Source organism: Epinephelus lanceolatus, chromosome 7 (assembly GCF_041903045.1).
Source record: "Epinephelus lanceolatus isolate andai-2023 chromosome 7, ASM4190304v1, whole genome shotgun sequence".
NCBI lineage: Eukaryota > Metazoa > Chordata > Actinopteri > Perciformes > Serranidae > Epinephelus > Epinephelus lanceolatus.
The window spans coordinates 9,113,038-9,130,652 of NC_135740.1; the positions used below are offsets into that span (position 1 = coordinate 9,113,038).

The following is a 17,615-nucleotide window of genomic DNA, read 5'->3' on the forward strand; positions in this document are numbered from 1 at the left end:
AAAAATCTAAACAGTGAGGCATGCCTTGGAAACCTTAGCACTAATCAGGTATACAGTTTGTAGTAAAGTAGCTTAAACATGAATGAAACAGATGTAGACACAGTATACTTTGTTTTTGCTTAGCAACAGGCTGAACAAGCTCATTTAATTTTTTTATTGGTTTGATTTTTACACAGTAAACATCAATCACGTGGTACAGTCACATGTGAGTGACTTGCTATGAGGAAGTCTTATTCAAGTAAAGACATAAAGGAGGATGACATTTGATTTTTTTTTTTCCAACAACGATTAAAGGTAGAACATTAGTTATAAAATAAGTTAAACTTCCATCAAAATACAATTATACAGGAAGGGAACAAGAATCAAAACCAACTTTTAAAATGAATAATTATGAAAGTCTTAGCAAAAGTGACATACAAACTAAAACAGCAGACACTGGCCCTAAAGGGAGCATCCAAAAGTACAATTCAGCGATGTAAAAATACCTGCAGTGATGTATAAATCTCAGATTAAAAGAGATGTGGAATTGTATGTATTAAACGTGTAAAAAGACAGTACTGCTCTTAAAGAAACGCAACACCAAATGCCAAAAGAGACAGCTGATAGTTTGTATTTTAGTCAGTTTGCTGTACACTTGGAACAGTGTAAGAGAAAAAATTAATTCTTCACAAACTAGGTCAGTGGTTGTTACCAAAGGAGCTTATGAACTACATTATGTGCACGAATTTAATAAGGAATGCTAACGAAGCTAAATGTGCATTTGTTTAGGAATTGTAAGGGCTATAACACATTGTGACTAAACCTCACCTTAACCTTTATAAGGAGATCCCTGAGCACAATGTTTGGCCGTTCAGGCTTCTCCCACCATTTTTTTTCCTTTTGAGCCAAGAAAAATGTTCGATATATTTTCTGTTACAAAATTATAAGGTGCATATTCACCGTTTGTTGATGAATTCCTGAGATTTTCAGTGCAAAAAGACTGTTCAGAGAGGGAGTGTACTACTGGCTGGTAGCTGTGTGCGGTCTGTCCTTGAGATGAATGTCACTGAGGACACGACGACCCTGATTAGTGGGAAGACGTCAGGGTCAGTTCTGGGGGGTGGAGTAGAATGAGTGGTGCTGGTGACTCTGGTCTGGAGGATTACTGGCAAACAGGAGAGGAGCGGTCTCTGATCCATACCAGCTGAAACAGAGTAAGAAGAAGCACACATCAACACATACGCCTAATCTGATTAAGACAAATCACTTCATTAATCTGATCTTGATTTACTCAGGACCTTAGGTTATGTTATATATTTTAAAACTTGCATGACTCTGAAGCAGTGCCAGCAAGCCCTAGGCTACAGTCAGGGTTAGCTCACTGGGTATGTGTCAGAACTGCCAGTATGAGCACTTAGTCAGCCCTGGGCTAATAGCTCCCTTAGCCTGGGGCTAAGAGTAGTGCGAACAGCCTCTTGTATCCACATTTCACTTCTTCTTGTCAATCCTACAATTTCCTTGCAAAATAGATATCTAAGTATTTCCTCAAAAACATGGTGATACTTGATCTTCTCCATATCGTCCAGCCCCAGCAGGACATGTTAACACTGGAGAAGCTGGAACTGGGGAATGTTTTCATTTTTTAATCGAATAGCAAAAGTTGATGACTCACTTTCTGTTGACTGACTGACTGATAAATCGACTAATCATTTCAGCTCTACCTGTGAAAAGACAGTACCTGGAGTGTGGGTGTGAACTCCGTGCCCATGGAACAGGCGCGTCCTCATCACTGCCTTGAGGATCGTCAAAGAAATATGGACGAGGTAGGACCCTGTTGTTAACGCCCATGCTGCTGGTCTGTGGAAATGAGAAAAAAACAGGTTGAAATGACCTCGACTGGTTCAGCAATACTCATCCTGTTTTGTGTTTTAATTTCTGATTTCTTCATTTAGTTGACATTTAGCCCAGTGTCTGTCCAATGTGCTCACTACCTCTTGAGCAGGCCGGCGAACTCTGAAGATGAGGATAAGCAGACTGGTTGGGAGCAGCTCCCATATGAAGAGGATTGCGCCAAAGGCCATGTATCCTCTGTCACCCAGTTCATCACGCAAATCAGCCTACAAACAGACACACAGGGTTATCAGTTAGTGAGATGGCATTTTACTGGCTATAGCTATCAACCATACCATGACGTTCTGAGATATGAAAATATTGACACCCGTTACTGTCACCTTGAACCATGCACTGGCTAAGAGTGCTTCAACTCAAATGTTAGATGATCACCTGGTCAGAGACGTTGTACCAGTCAAAGTTGAATGACTCCACTCTGTGGCTCTGAGACAGGAAGAGCACCGTCAGGTTGTAGCAGGCTCGACTTGCAAACAACAAGATCACTGCTGCTCCCAGTGTTGCTGTCCGGCACACTGTGGTCCCCTAGTCAGGAGAAGGAGACGCTGTTAGCCTGGAGTACCATCAGAACAGAGGAGGGTTTAAAGGGGCAAAGAATGGGCAAACCAGATATCCTGACTTTTAGCTCCTAATATGGGATGCACATGTTTTTTTTCCCAAGAGTGTGTTGCCTAAACCTACCCTGCAGCCCTGTGATTGGATTGTACTTGTCAAGTTGTGGCATCAAGATCTGAGGCAGTTAGGTTTAAGGCAAAGATGTCATGTTAGGGTTAGTACTAGCCAATCACAGCACAGAAGGGCAGGACTCGCCAGAACACCCTTGGGAAAAAGATTGTGTCCTACATTTCCCATAATGCAACTCAATAGTCCAGTTCCTCGAATCGGAGAAACTTTTTCATTGTTCTAAGAACCCATTATTTATTGTGTCTGTAGACTAGGAACAACTGTAGTTCTTTAACTCCTATTTCAGAGTAGGTATACTCCCAGCACAAGAGGAACCTTGAGTGACTGGTCATACACATTAGCTAATCAAGCACCTATTTATATATCCATGATGCAGCACCAGCAACCACCCCATGAGTTAGCCCCATGAGGAGCAGGACTGATCATGAATAATAAACTAATTTTAATGTGTCAAATCGGTGAAGTTCCCCCTTTAGGTTTTTTACATTTTACTCAAAATAAAGTAATTGCTGCATCAGGTCATTTGTATGTTAAAGAGTGATGCTTTGCACACCTTGCTGATCAGGTAGGGGCTGGTGGAGCGGGAGTGTTTGGTCAGGAGCAACAACAAGGCAGCCAGTAACACTGCATCCAGGATGAAGAGCAAGTCATTGACCAGAACTCGAACCAGGACCAGAGTCCAGGTATGGTCCCCTGACCCACCGCTGGCACCTCTGTCCCCAAGAGCCGCACAGACCATGTTGATGGAGAGAAAAAGAGTGCTCAGTGCACCATACATGCACCGTGCCAGCCACCTGAGGAAGACAAGGAAGTCAGAGTTATAAATACATAAGTACTGTGTTGTGTTCAAGGCGTAATCAAGATAATCAGGGTTCAGAACAAAAGCTTGGTGCAGAATTATTCTAGAGTGAAACTTACACTCCTCTTTCCACATCTGAGCTGTACGTCTCTCTTACTTTGAGCAACACCTGTGGTACAAGACAGAAACAACCAACAGAGTGAACACAAACACCTGACATAAGAATGGATTTGAAAGCAAAAGAAGTATTTACTGAGTGTCTTCTTTCTTCAGTCTCTCTAAAGATCCATAAGGTTTCACCTTAAAAGCTGCTGTTACTCTTAAAGTGGTTTTACTTTCACTTATTTAATTATGACGTGAAGTCTTTTATCACTATGGTTTAATCAAACCAATTCTTCACAATCTTTTTGTCAATTTCTTTCAGTATTTCCCTCAATATAATAGCTCATGTATTCTAGCTACAAAACAAAACAACCATCTTACCTGAGTGAAATACAGGTTGATAAGGCTGAGAGTGAAGAACTGCAGACAAACAGGGAAGCAGTACAGCAGCCAGTACACTGCCACAGGAAGGTGGTTGGCTTCCAGAGCATTGCAGAAGTAAAAGGAGAACAGGGTGGTGCGGAGGGCTGCCCAAAGCAGGCAGAGGAACAGAAAGACGCTTTGGTAACTCCATCTCTTGTGTCTGTAGAGGTAGAGAAGCCAGAGTTGTATGTACACCACCAGGAACAGTCCAGAGTACAGAGCGGTGTAGAGGATGGTGAAGCCAAGCTGGACCGATGGGGCGACGGCTGGGCGCAGGGGGATGGGGACTGGGACAGGCGAGACGGAGGAGTTGGGAGGAGGGGCAGCTGAGACTGAGGCTTCCATTGGAGTGCTGATAGGATGAACTAACTGTCCATCATCGTGGAGGAACTGCCAAACCTTCTCCTCTCAGCCCCAAAGGTTCACATGGGAAACCTGAAACAAAATCACAAGAGATAATTAAGTATCTTAATTAGTTTAATTTATTGGACTAGCCAAATAACAGAGATTACTTTTTGGTATTTTGAAGTGTCAATAGTTACTCAATTGATATTCCAAAAAATGTGCTATGTCATGATGTATATTTGTACCATGACATAAAATGTACGGAAACTGAGAACAGCCATGCTTTTAATTTTTTAAATGCCTTGGCTCCCAAGGAACTGAGCATTATTATCATGAGATAACAAAAAAAAATTCTTATCGAGAAAAAAGCTTTTTTCTCCAAATAACGAAAAAATGACCCCATGATTGCAAGATAACTACATAATCAACCTGTTATCACGGGAAAACATAAAATTGTTATTTTGTTATCTCGAGAAACAAGCTTTTTCTCTTGAAATAATGACCCCATGATCTGGAGATAACAAGATAATAAACCCCTTATCACAAGAAAAAAGGCTGTTTCATTTCACCAAGCTTTGATATCTCAAGATAAAATAACTAACTTGTGATTTTGAGATATCTGCATTAAAAATAATAAGAAGCACAGCCCTTCTCGGCTTCTGTAGAAGTCATATAAACCTAAATACAATCATTTAACCATATTGCCTGCTCCCACAAGACAAAAATGTTGTGTCTTAAAATATTCTGAAATGACCAGTCATCAGTGAGGAAATACTGCCACATCACAAAATGTGGACATTTACCAACATCAGGCCATTAAGTCAAATAGTATGATATCTAATTCTGCAAAAGCCACAAAGCCTTTCTCCAATATTAATACATGGGTTCATATGGGGAATGTGCCATTTGAAAGTTGTCTAGCTAGTGTTCACACTTGACTGGATGGTGAAGGGAAGTCAAAAAAGTTACTTTCATTTTCAGGTGCACTGCATTCCTTTGTGTTTGAGAGCAAAGTCAAGTAGAAATCTCACTTTAAAAGTTGTTCACCGTAAGTGACAATGTAAAAACTATCCTATGATATAAATACTCTGATATATATAATACTTTCCCAAGCTGTTTCAACGTTTACATGGATTTAAACTACAAACAGGGACCTCATAACAAAACAGCAGTCACAATATGGTGGCTGTCTGTCCCACCTCGTACAGTACATGATACAGTAACATAGTAACATACATTCAACACAACAGCTCAGTAATCAGGGTCAGACAGAGACCTCAACATTTCAAACTTCACTAACGTAATATTTGAGGGGCTTTTAATGACATTGTATTGTACAAACGCATATGTTCCCTGTGTATTTAACAGTAGCCTTGACACTAAGTAACCCAGCTAACGTTTGCAACCTAAATGTCTTTATTTTTCTCTTCGCAACATAAACAAGCGGTCGTGTTCCGTTCAGGCTGCTCAACAACAGCTATCTGAAGCTAACTTTGTTAACAAGAATGAATGTCAACTATCTCGAGCTGTCCCCCAATTTATGCTTTGCTTTCTCACAAAGATATATACAATGTATAAGCTGTCAGTAATAATTTCACGGTAATAACTGACCTTATTTGAAAGGGACGCCGAGCTCCTGGAACGATACGCAGCGGCAGAAGACGGTAATCCCTTACTTCCGTGTTGTGTGGCCTACGTAACGTCTGATGGGCGGCGCCACTGGTTTAAACTCTAACTGCCAATCAGCGATGACAGGGACTCGCGGTTACTTCAAGTTGTTGTTTACTTTTGCCAGAAAGGACGCCGCATTCAAATCGGATTAGACGGTAAGGTTGTATATAGGTCACTGATAAATATGTTTTAAGTACTCTGGCAGCTGTTCAGTGCAACTTTTGTTTACCGCAGCTCGATATTGGCCGTTTGCCGGAGTGGACTCTCTTCAGAACTGCAGACAAACGTGACTGCTCTTTACGTCCCGTCCGTTAATCTCGTGTCACGAAAGTGCTGCATTATTGAAGTGGTCCAAGATGCCGATGATACTGCGATCCAGAAGGTCCATCCGCCCCAGTCAGGAAAGTGACGAAGACTCAGTGGACACACCGCAGAGAAGGTCGGTCCGCCGGCACAGGAGAACCAACGTTACGTATGAGGTGGGTATTTTTATTACTCAGCTTTTCCGCCTCCTCTTCCTCCGCTGCTGAGAACTTCACAGTCGGCCACGTAGCTTGCTCGCTAACGGTAGCGACGTTAGCTGGCTAACCCGAGGAAAATACTCACGGAGGGACTGTATAGAAACCAGCCTGCTTTAACTATCGTGCGTTTGCTGCTATTATCACTTTAGCGCGTGTAACCTTTGCTTAGCTACTGTTAAAAGCTAACTACCGCATCGTGAGTTTGAGCCCTGCGCCCAGACACAACTTCCTAACGTTACAGAGCAAGTTACCGCATCATGGTAAGTTTGTCTTTACGCTGACGGACCGTGTTTCTCTGTGAAGAAGATAACAAAACGTTTACCATCTATATACATTTTCTTGTACTTTTTCCATTGGCATGGTGCAGATAAAGATACAACCAATGCACATGTCCTTAAGTGGAATTTATACCTTGTGCTTTGTGTACAGTGCTCTTTCCTCCTTGTTAACTCAATATAACCAATCTTGTCCCATCAGGAATCAGATGAGTCAGACTCTGAGTCTGTCCAAGTGATGGAGACACAACAAAGTCCCCCTGCTGAGCTGGAGGAGGAAACTGCTGAGGAGGCTGATGTAACGGTAGACTATAACTCACCGCACAGATAACCCAAACAAACACACCTCTTTCTGTCTATCTGTTTCAGTTTTTGCACAGGCCGGAGAAGGGTTGCTGGGTGTGGCTCGAGTCTTATTTATACAGCCATGTGGTGAGAGAAATTATGCTCAGGGTGTGCAGCAGCAGCATGTAATCATCAACAGGAAATATTGGCAATTTCGTGCGGAAGTGTCTTAATCTCATTGAACCTGTTGTAGGGCTGTAAAGCTGATTTATATACTGTATTTAGACTATGAGGTGATTATTTATATAGAAAGAGGAGAGGCCAACCAACCAGTTTGTCAAAATCAATATTTGTGGGCTCATATATGGAGTTTGTTTGTTTTTTTTTTATCATTATAACAATGTAAAAGCAAAGAATCAAAGATAATCAAATTAATTATAAAGATAATAGCATTTTTTCAACAGTGCACTCAAATAGAAATACATTTACACCTAGTAAGTGCAAAACATATAATATAAATATTAGATATGAGTTAACTTTTTGCTTATGTACCCACAAATGTACTGTCAAATAATCAGTAAGGCTTTAAGTTTACATATCTATATATAGCCACTTACAGGAGCAGGTGTCACAAGGTGCTTCGCTTCAGTGAAATTCATAAAATGTAGTTCAAAGCTGGACTGACAAAAGCAAACATTAGCTTACTGCAAATATATCAGTATCAGTGTACATGCTGGCAGATTAGTGTTTAAACTTCACAGTTTGTTACATTACTTAGTTTATTTTTCAACAAGTTGTTCTGCTCAGTATATGTCATGGGAAGAATTATTTTAATAATTTGACACATCATTATCAGAAATTATTGTTTATGTTACTATTGGCCATAGCGGTTCCCATGGGTCCATTAAATCCTTGAAAGTTTTGGAAGACTGACATAAATAGACATAGGTCCTTGAAAGCTCTTGAATTTTTTTTTTTTTTGCAAGAAATTGAAGTTCTTTTGACAGTTTTTTATTTAAAGTTAGTAAATAGGCTATGTTTGCCGTCCACATGTGTGTCTCCTGCAGTTGCATCATTGTTTTATGTGCCACCTGTCACAACCTACACAACACAGTCTAGAAATGTTTACACATTCACCTATGTCTCTGTTTTTAATTGCTTTCTGTGAGGGTCTGTAAAGTCTGGCAGTTGTTGTAAAAAAAAATCTCAGTTTCATAACGGTAATAAGGCTTTATCAATGTTTCAAACTATGTCATTCTGGGTCCTTAAATTTGAGGGAACTGGGCCTGGAAAGTAATTTATAAGTTCTTGAATTCATTGTTTAAGAGGGTGTGGAAACCCTGCAGCTGATGCTAATATTTGCTTTTAAAATCCTGCTTCGGTTGGGCTAGAATAGATCTTTTTCGTATTTTGTTTTGTCATCATAGGCGAAGCACTGGTGTTACTAATAATAATCGTTAACTATTAACGACGGCTCTGCTTTTCCATTCACGTGTCTTCAACTCAAGTGTCCCAGTAAGCCATGACAGTGAGCCACAATGCACAATACCAGGACGCTGAAACTGAAGCAGCTCAGTGGAATCCATCATTAATTATTAACACCAGGGGGTTTCCTACTGTGACATGTAAAAATGCCTTCCGTGCCATTAAACAGTGAGACATAAAAACATGTACAAAATGCAAACACTGGAGAAAAGATGAAAAGAATCATATACTTGTGGCAGACATTCAGTTGCATTTACATACAACATAAAGTAAACACTGTTTAGAAATAGAGTTACATGTCAGTGTTTGGTTTGGACCCACTCCATATGTAGATATAAACAGCTCATTTTAAGGTAACGAAAACACAACAATTCTTAGTTTCAGTTTATTATACACTAATGATAATATAGTTATTAATATTATATTAAGTTTCTGCCAATATATCCCCCTAAATCCTACACACTGGGCCTTTAATAAACAATTTAGCATCGTGGACTGAACTTAAAGCAAAGCAAGTTTAATGTTCATCTTTGACTGCCATCATAATGTAAAGTTTAAGAGTGTTGTAGCCATGGTTACACTCATGGTCATGTTCATAAACAAATATTGACATCAATGAACACATGTTAATGAGTCTGTGGTGGCCATGCTGCGCTGTATCAGACAGGAGAGCTTATTTGAATAGGTGTGGCTATTCTAGCCCTTGCAGTGCTCCGGAGGCCTCTCCAGGTAATACACAGTGTTATAGTGTTGATTTTGAGCAGAATCAAAACAGGAAACACAATACAGGTGGATATTGGGTTTGCAAATGTCTGTTAAACTGCTTTTTTAAGGGTATTCCAGGTGTTATCATTGTTTTTATATTCACACAAGATGCATGCCTTTTCTAAACAAGTTCTGTCTTCCTCAGGAACTGAAGTATTGTAGTGTTGTGCTGGAGCGTCTGCGAGCTGATGAAAAGGCTGCAAGTAAAGAGCTTGAGGAGAAAGAAGACATGAACCGCAAAGGTGGGAAACCTGTCTCCAGAATCCCCACTTTCCATAAACGACCTACCAGCACAAAGGACCATGAGTTGCCTGTTCCCAAAAAAGATACCCCTGTCCATGTAGCTGAGCCCCCCGAGAAAGCTGGGGCTGGGAGTGTGGAGGCATCAAAGTTCAGGCTACCTGATGTCAGAGAAACAGCACTCCCACTGCCATCAGTCCGCGCCCCAAAAGTCAGCCTTGAAGCTCCTTCTTTGTTCAGCAGCACAGAACAAGCTACAGCAGCAGCAGTCCATGTTCCCCAGACACTTAGTGCGCCCAAGGGCTTGAGGATGTTTGAATCTGCGCCGTTCTCTTCTATGACTGCAAGCCCCAGGCCGGCCCTCAGACCAGAGCAAGGATCGGAGCAACATGAACCAGAGCTGGACAAGAGCAAAACGTTTGAAGTAGAAGCTGCCACCGCACAGGAGGCCCCCATATCTCACCTTCCACACGAGGGCTCCATCAGCCAAAAGCCATTTAAAGACACAGAAGAGAAATGCGACATAGAGGTTGAAAGCAGGATTACCCTCACGCCCTCTGGAGATGCTGAAGAGACACAGTCTGCAGACATCCTTTATGCAGCTGAGGTCAGCCAAGAGGAGGCTATTATGGACGAACAACCACCGTGGGAGACGGAGCCGACAAACATACTTGAACTTAAGGACAGTAGGTCTTCATCGGAGTGTGAGGATGATTTGGAAGATGAAAAATATGAGGGCCAGGATTCAGGGGAGGTGATGGAGCATCATGAACCACTTATGAGCAAGCCAGAGATTCCACATTTTGAGGAGGAGAGAGCCGATGTTGATGAATCAACTCCTTCTGTACCACCAGAGAAGCCTGCTAAAGCTCAGTCAACCAATTCTGCCAAGCCCACTAAGGTGAGTTATGTTGTTCTACTTGCCTGATAGATTCCACTGATGTCAGGGTTATCTTGGTGGTCTCGACAGAGTCAGTCACACAAAAAGGAATTTCACCACACCCTGCAGTAACAGCTTCGGTATGCTGCACAGTCCTCAGCTGTTTCCCACCCTCTGTCAGAGCTATGATCGTAACTCTGCACACATGTTGTGAAGTTAATATTGTACTTGTCTTGTTTTATAGGGGTCAGGATGCTCCAGTTTTGCCCTCTTCTGCCTCCTGCCCACCACTTTGCTGCTATTAGGGGGGTTTGGCCAGCATGTCTGGCACTACGGGCTTCCCATGTCTGTGGCTCAGCTCACAGCTCAGCTGGAACTGCACTTCCTGGAGGGCTTTGGCTTGGTACCAGAGCCTTGCAGCACTGATTGTCGGTAAGAAATGATCTGTGCGATCAGTTTTGTTCTTATGAGCCCTTTGCTGTGTTAAAAGTAAAAAAAAATTGAGACCAAAACATTCTGAAAGACACAACTTTGCTTTGTGATTGTGATTTTCTTTTTTCACTTTTACTTACACAGCAGAGAATTAATGCACCAGACTTTGTGTCAGTTTTGCTGCTTTGAAGCTGATGTATGAGCAGTAGTGCAGGTCAGGCCGCACATTTCTTTCCGAGCTCAAGAGAGTAGTAACGGAGTTCAACCCTAACCAAACACCCATTCTGTTTTTAATGTCCAAACCCAACCCAAGCCACGCACAGTTAATTAACATTACTGAAGCACTGAGTTTGTTAGTCGACTAGTTGATAACACGTCACTAACTTCGTAGAAAAATGTGAATAATGATTTCAAATGGCTCTTACAACACACAATATTTTTTTGGACAGTGTTTACCCCTGAAGATTAAATTGTGCTCAATTTTGACTGTTTTCTGAGCATTTTCTTACTTTTAGAATAGTCGATGAGTCTAAGTGTAGTTGTAAGGGACGTAATTAATCAAAACACACTCATTATGTAACGTCATACACAGTAATATATATTGAAATTTTGATTCGTACTATTGGATGTATGTCAAGTCTTCATCTCAACAAACTCTCGGGTCTTGTCATGTCCTGTCAGGTCTCTTAGGCCTTGGGTTGGGCATCCACACTCCAATGAGCAGCTCAAGAAAAGTCATGAAAGCTTTGTTAAATCAACCAGTGGAATGTAAAGTTGCACAGATCCTCTGGTCTGAGATGATGACTGGTTTCTGTTTGGCGTGTTAGCAGTTGAAGCTTGAGTTTCTCTCTCTCTCATTTCAGAGTGCACCTGGTGGAGAGCATCCCTGTGGGTCTCTATCCGTCCTCTGCCTCATCCAGAGGGAGCATCGCAGACAGCTGGTTACATCTGCTGGACAAAGCCAACAGCTCGGTCCATATTGCTGCTTTCTACCTAACTCTACGAAGCAGCGATTCGGCGCGCTCCTCTGACCCTTCTGACTCTCAGGTTAGTTCAGTGGCATGCTCCAGTCTCATGATACATTTATCTTTCGAACCTTCAGTGTGTATGATATTATTTTATCTATTTATTTATTTTATATCTTGCAGGGAAAAATGGTCTTTGAACAACTTAAACAACTTGAATCCAAAGGGGTGAAACTCCAGATTGCTGTGAACGCCCCCCAGACCTCAAGTGAAGATACGGACGAATTGGCTGCAACAGGTACATCATCAACGACAGTATGGAGCTCATTGTGTTGTCACTCTGCCGCGTGTACCATACGTTAAAGCTTAACTAGGAAATATCATTTGCATGTCAAAACTCACACATATGGTAAATAATTGAAGCTGGATACAGAAAACAGACTCTCATCATCACTAGCTAAGATCAAACCAATTTGCAGTCATTTCTTTAGGTGTGTGTGTGTGTGTGTGTTTTGTTTGCAGGTGCAGAGGTCAGAGAGGTAGACCTCAAGGCTGTAACAGGAGGCATTGTCCACACCAAGCTGTGGGTGGTGGATCAAAAGCACTTCTACTTGGGTAGTGCTAACATGGACTGGCGTTCTCTAAGTCAGGTAAAACTGGGAGAAAAATGGGCATTTTCAAATGTAATCTGCATTACAAGTTGCAGTCATCATGTTCCCCCCCACGTGACCCTTTGCATTACGAGGAAGAGGTTCATTAATGTCCACTTGTAGATCACATTACTGTCCAGTAGATTTGATCTCATTTGCATTGATGTCCCAACCAGTTAAAGCATGAGCCTGACCGTTGGGTAAAAGCTCTTTTAAACAGAGAAAATACACTGCCACTTTGGACTTAAAGGGATAGTTCTGATTTTGTTGAAGTGGGGTTATATGAGGCACTTATCCATAGTCAGTGTATTACCTACAGTAGATGTCAGTCAGCACTCCCCCAGTTTGGAGAAACAGGCAGAAGTACTGCCACTGAAGCTAAGCAATGTGCTGCTGTGGTTGAGGGCAGCAACAGAATGTATTTTAGCCACATAAAAATTCAATATCAGTTTAAGTGTATGCTATATTTGAAATATTTTTACCACTTTACCTTGATGTCAGACAGTGATTTCCAACAGGCAACTGAAGCCGTTACATTGACATCTTCAAAGCCAGACTCCATTGAGAGAATTTGTAATTTAACATTGCTGAACACAGGAGCTGCTGGTCTACCGCTGCCTCAGTCAGTTAGTTAGTTTGTATTATGGTGTGACTTTGGTGTTTTAAAGGATTGGTTCAGATTCACCAAAGTCACACAATAACACAAACAAACTAACTGATTGAGGCAGCAGTAGACCAGCAACTCCCGTGTTCTGTGAGCTAAAATTACTGTTTATGTCAATGGAGTCTGGTTACTTGGCCTGAGCATAAATGGGGGAACTCCCCGTTAGAAAGGGCTGTCTGTGCCAAGGTAAAGCTGTGGAAATATTCTTAATATAGCATACCCTTAAACTGATTTTGATTTGTTTTTGTGGTGGCTAATACACATTTTGCTGCTGGTCTTGTCCACAGCAGTATATTGCTTACCTTCTGTGGCAGTACTCCTCTGTTCTTCTCCAAACTGGGGGCATCCTCAGCAACACTTCATCTTGTAGTTAATACACTGACTACAAATATGTACATCATACAACCCCAATTCAAAAAATGCAAACTATCCCTGTAACTGAGCAGTTAATCACTTCAATTTGGAGACTCATTTTAAGAGTCCAGTAAAAACTAACAGGGCTACAGTGACACAGCAGTTTTTAGATTGGCTGCAGACTGATGGTGCACTACTCGGCCTAACAGACTTTTTAAATAAAGTTCCAAGGAGGGCTGAATAATTGATTGAAGCCTAGACATTAATGTCACAGATTAAGTTTATTATACAGAGTGCCTGTTATTGATTGGTTTATTATAAGCAGGTGATATTTATACTGTGGATTTATTGCTTCTGAGAGTGTTGCATTATTAATTAAAAGCATTTTTTGTCAAGTTTGTTCAACTGCATTCAAACAATGTTGTTCTAAAGGGGGATACATAGACATGATACATTTTGCTGATCTATATATTAAGTCAAATCTGGATTATCATCTGAGTCTTATTAGTGCAACATAATTGTGCTGCCTCCAGATCAGAGAAGGTTCCAGGTTGCACTCAGGAAATTGATTCAGATAATTAATTAAATCTACTCCCTGGAACTGGCCCCAGATGATCCCACCACTGCCCGCACACAAACAGTCACAGTTTTGGCAGTGACAGAATTAATGCGTCCTGTGTGCTTTGTTTAAACAAGGTGAAGGAGGTCGGCCTGTCTGTGGAGGACTGCAGCTGCCTGGCTCAGGATGCCTTTCGGATCTTCGAGGTGTACTGGAACATCGGTGGTGCGGATAACGGCTCCCTGCCATTGTACTGGCCTGCTCGTCTCTCTGCCCTGTCCAGCGCCCAGAATCCCCTGCGCCTAAAGTTCAATGGAGTGCCTGCTCAGGTCTACCTGTCTGTAAGTCCATGTGTGATATGAGACAGTATTCAGAGAAGACAAAGAAAAAGACATTCCTATTTTAAATTCAGTGTCAGTGTATTTATGTACCCAGCTGTGACAGAGTCCTCTCTCTGGTTGCTCCCATGGTTCTCACCTCTGTGTCATATCTGTTTCCTGCAGAGCGCCCCTCCGCAGATCTCAGCCCGTGGCCGCTCCGATGATCTCACTACCATTCTGTCTGTCATTGACGACGCCCAGAAATTCATTCACATCTCTGTCATGGACTATCTGCCTATGTCTGAGTTCACAGAGCCGATCAGGTGACGAGCCACTCAATACAGAGAAAGGCAATAATGTTAACACTGTATCCTAGATATATTCATCATCAGACACAAATTGATTCCTCAGACAAAATAATGTATGAAATCCCTTTGTTGAGTAACTTGATGAGATGCAGGTGTTACAGTGACAGATAATGCAATGCAAGATGACTTGCAAGTAGATAAATAGTATTTAACAGTCACCTAACTGGACCCAGATTGTCTGACAAAGCAGCTTCTCCTGCTGACTGGACGCTTTCTAGTTCAGATGCTGGGAACTTGTCTCTGTCCTGGGATGCTTTTAGGTGTCCAAACACATTACACATATACTGATATTACAGAGATGAGAAGAGAGGACAATATAATCAGTATAATCCTGTCTTATTTTTATTTTCTTCAAACCGCATTGGTCTCCCTCTCTCAGGTTCTGGCCCGCCATCGACTCGGCCCTGCGTGCCGCAGCCTGTACCAGAGACGTTCAGGTTCGAATGCTGATCAGCTGCTGGGAGCACTCATCTGCCTCCATGTTCACCTTCCTACAGTCCCTGGTGGTGCTCAACAGGCCTCATCTGAAATGTGACATCGATGTGGTACATTGGGAGATTTTATTTCCTCCACAGTGACAAAGACATAACAGAACGCTGATGTATCCTAAACTCCTGCTGTTGTTTTTTCTTTGTGTGTGTAGAAAATCTTCACAGTGCCTTCAACAGCAGAACAGATGAAGATCCCCTATGCACGAGTCAATCATGCCAAGTACATGGTTACTGACAGAGTGGTCTACATTGGTACGCTATTACCACTTGATTCATTTTTAGAACTCCTCTCACTCTTTGGCTCAGCAGTAAATTCACATGGCTCGTCAGACACTAGTGACTCTGTATGTCTGTTAATAAATAAGCATAAAATCATGCTTATCACTTTGTCATGTTGCTAATTACTGATGCAATACAGGTTGGCTTTAGCGCCGTGACACCATTGGCAAAGGCTTGTTTTTAATTTCCAGTGTGTCATGATGACAAATGCCGGTTAAGTCAATTTACATGAAATTAAACCTGTCTGAGCTCATATAATGGACCGGAACCAGATTGCAACCAACTGAACACCCCTCTGCTCACCCTCCCTTTCCAAACTTGCAGGAGAAACCACGGTGGCCTTCTGGTAACATAAAATGTTACAAAGCTCTTCTCTAGAGCCAGTGGTTGGTTTGTCTGTTCTGGACTACTGTAGACACACAGCATGCTCTGTGTTAAGAGGACCTTCTCCCTATGTAGATATGAAAGGCTCATTCTAAGATAACGAAAACACAACAATTCCTAATTCCATGTGATTATACACAAAAAAAAAAACACAATTATGAATACTCCATTTCCACCAATAGATCCCTCTAAACCCTACACGCTGGTTCTTTAAGTATAGGATGGGAACCCTTCATCCACTCCTGAACAGTCAGGTTGTAACTACATGTTTCTTTAATCTGCTTTGATAGTTCAGGGTTTTAGCTGCAGGTCTGCAGAGGTTGGTATTTGCTGAATTATAATCTATAGTCTAAAATAATTACAAGAAGATAAATACAATTAAATCACGGTAAACTGAAATTCCCTGCTGTCTGTGGGAAAGAAGAATTGCATCCATGTGGTGGTTAAAATCTATCTGTAATATAAATCTCATTAAAATGTGAGTCGTATTAGTTCCTGGGACTGTCAGGCTGTCTAACTGATGTGTCTGTTCCTGTGTTCACAGGGACATCCAACTGGTCGGAGAACTACTTCACCCAGACAGCTGGCGTGGGCCTGGTGGTGAATCAAACTGGCTCTGAGGTTCCAAAAGGCAAAGAGACTCTGCAGAGCCAAGCAGAGGAGCTCTTCCTCAGAGACTGGACGTCTGAGTATGCCAGCAGTCTCTCTGTTGACGATATGCATGTCTGCCCTCGCCGTAGACACTGAGGGTTAGTTGTTTAATAAAGCACATTGCATCGTAGATGAGCATCTTGCTTGCTCCTGCCACTTGAACTTTGACTTGTGCAGAATCTGCTTGCTGTATTGCGTGAATGAACACGCTTTATTTTATTGCTGTTCCTTTACCGACTGCCTGTTTTCTTTGTATATAATTGCGTTTTTATATTTGTTTCAAACATGTTATTTTTATACTCTGTGGTTCTGACGATTTTCTTACATGAGCTAAGGTACAGGGGAATTCGCTTTGTACAATTAATTTCATGCCTGGAGCATTGTGTATATTTTCCCTTAAGATGTCGACGGCAAGCTTCAACGATCTCATGCAGGAATTAAAACATTCCAAAGAGGTGTATGCACCGTGTTTACACTGCTGGGGCTATCAGCTGTTATTGTTTATGTGTAGTGAGACTATGTATGTCATTCCAAAAGTACAAGATTGTTGTAAATACTACCAGTTTTCCATTCATAGCTAACGGCTGGCTGACAATCTGAATGTGTACCAGAACAGACAGATAATATCTCACTTCAATCAGAGTGAGCATGCTTTGTTTTTTCGATAGAAGATCTGTATGTGGAAAAACCAAACACTTTCCTTGCCTGCCATCTGTGTTTTACTGTATTGATAGTTACTAAATATTTCTGCCCTTCATTACTACGGTTATCTATTATATGCTTGGCACCTGTTTGTGTTATCAGTGGACATGTTCCCTGACTAACAGAGCTGTTTACGCGATGTCTCAATGTAAATAAATAATGCTTTTTTGTTCGTGATCCTTGAGAGCTTCACGAGGATGATGAAAGGAGTGAGACAATGATATAGGAATAGTTATGGTAGAGATAGTATTGTATCAGTTTGATTGTGCAGGTTTTAAGACATTTGTCTTTGAGGCCACATGATTACAACAGTGAATGGGATTTCATTTGTGGTGCTAAAAACATGGAAAACTTCCATAAAACAGTCTATAGTCATTCTAGCTGCTCTGGTAGGCTGTAATTTTAGGGATTTTTGAAGTGGAGCAGTATGAGGG

At 41.6% G+C, this 17,615-nt stretch overlaps 2 protein-coding genes across 4 annotated transcripts; one reads left to right on the forward strand and one right to left on the reverse strand.

The window, feature by feature from the left end:
* Positions 1-139: 139 nt before the first annotated feature.
* On the reverse strand, positions 140-5,976 carry gpr137 (G protein-coupled receptor 137). The gene is made up of 8 exons (XM_033633378.2): positions 5,852-5,976; positions 3,854-4,330; positions 3,490-3,539; positions 3,125-3,365; positions 2,263-2,412; positions 1,971-2,096; positions 1,718-1,836; positions 140-1,183 (listed from the first exon to the last, which is right to left on the reverse strand). Exons 2-8 carry the CDS (start codon positions 4,238-4,240, stop codon positions 1,087-1,089), a joined length of 1,170 nt encoding a protein of 389 aa, XP_033489269.1. The 5' UTR covers positions 4,241-4,330; positions 5,852-5,976; the 3' UTR covers positions 140-1,086.
* pld7 (phospholipase D family, member 7) lies at positions 5,969-17,358 on the forward strand. Of its 3 annotated transcripts, XM_033633376.2 has the most exons (13): positions 5,969-6,066; positions 6,146-6,390; positions 6,910-7,011; positions 9,388-10,383; positions 10,607-10,794; positions 11,658-11,841; positions 11,943-12,057; positions 12,282-12,409; positions 14,124-14,327; positions 14,490-14,629; positions 15,054-15,219; positions 15,318-15,417; positions 16,373-17,358. In XM_033633376.2, exons 2-13 carry the CDS (start codon positions 6,268-6,270, stop codon positions 16,573-16,575), a joined length of 2,649 nt encoding a protein of 882 aa, XP_033489267.2. In that variant the 5' UTR covers positions 5,969-6,066; positions 6,146-6,267; the 3' UTR covers positions 16,576-17,358. The 3 variants fall into 3 exon arrangements, with proteins under 3 accessions (XP_033489267.2, XP_033489268.2, XP_078025308.1); XM_033633377.2 differs by lacking the exons at positions 5,969-6,066; positions 6,146-6,390 and adding an exon at positions 6,426-6,692; XM_078169182.1 differs by lacking the exons at positions 5,969-6,066; positions 6,146-6,390 and adding an exon at positions 6,426-6,674.
* Positions 17,359-17,615: the final 257 nt, after the last annotated feature.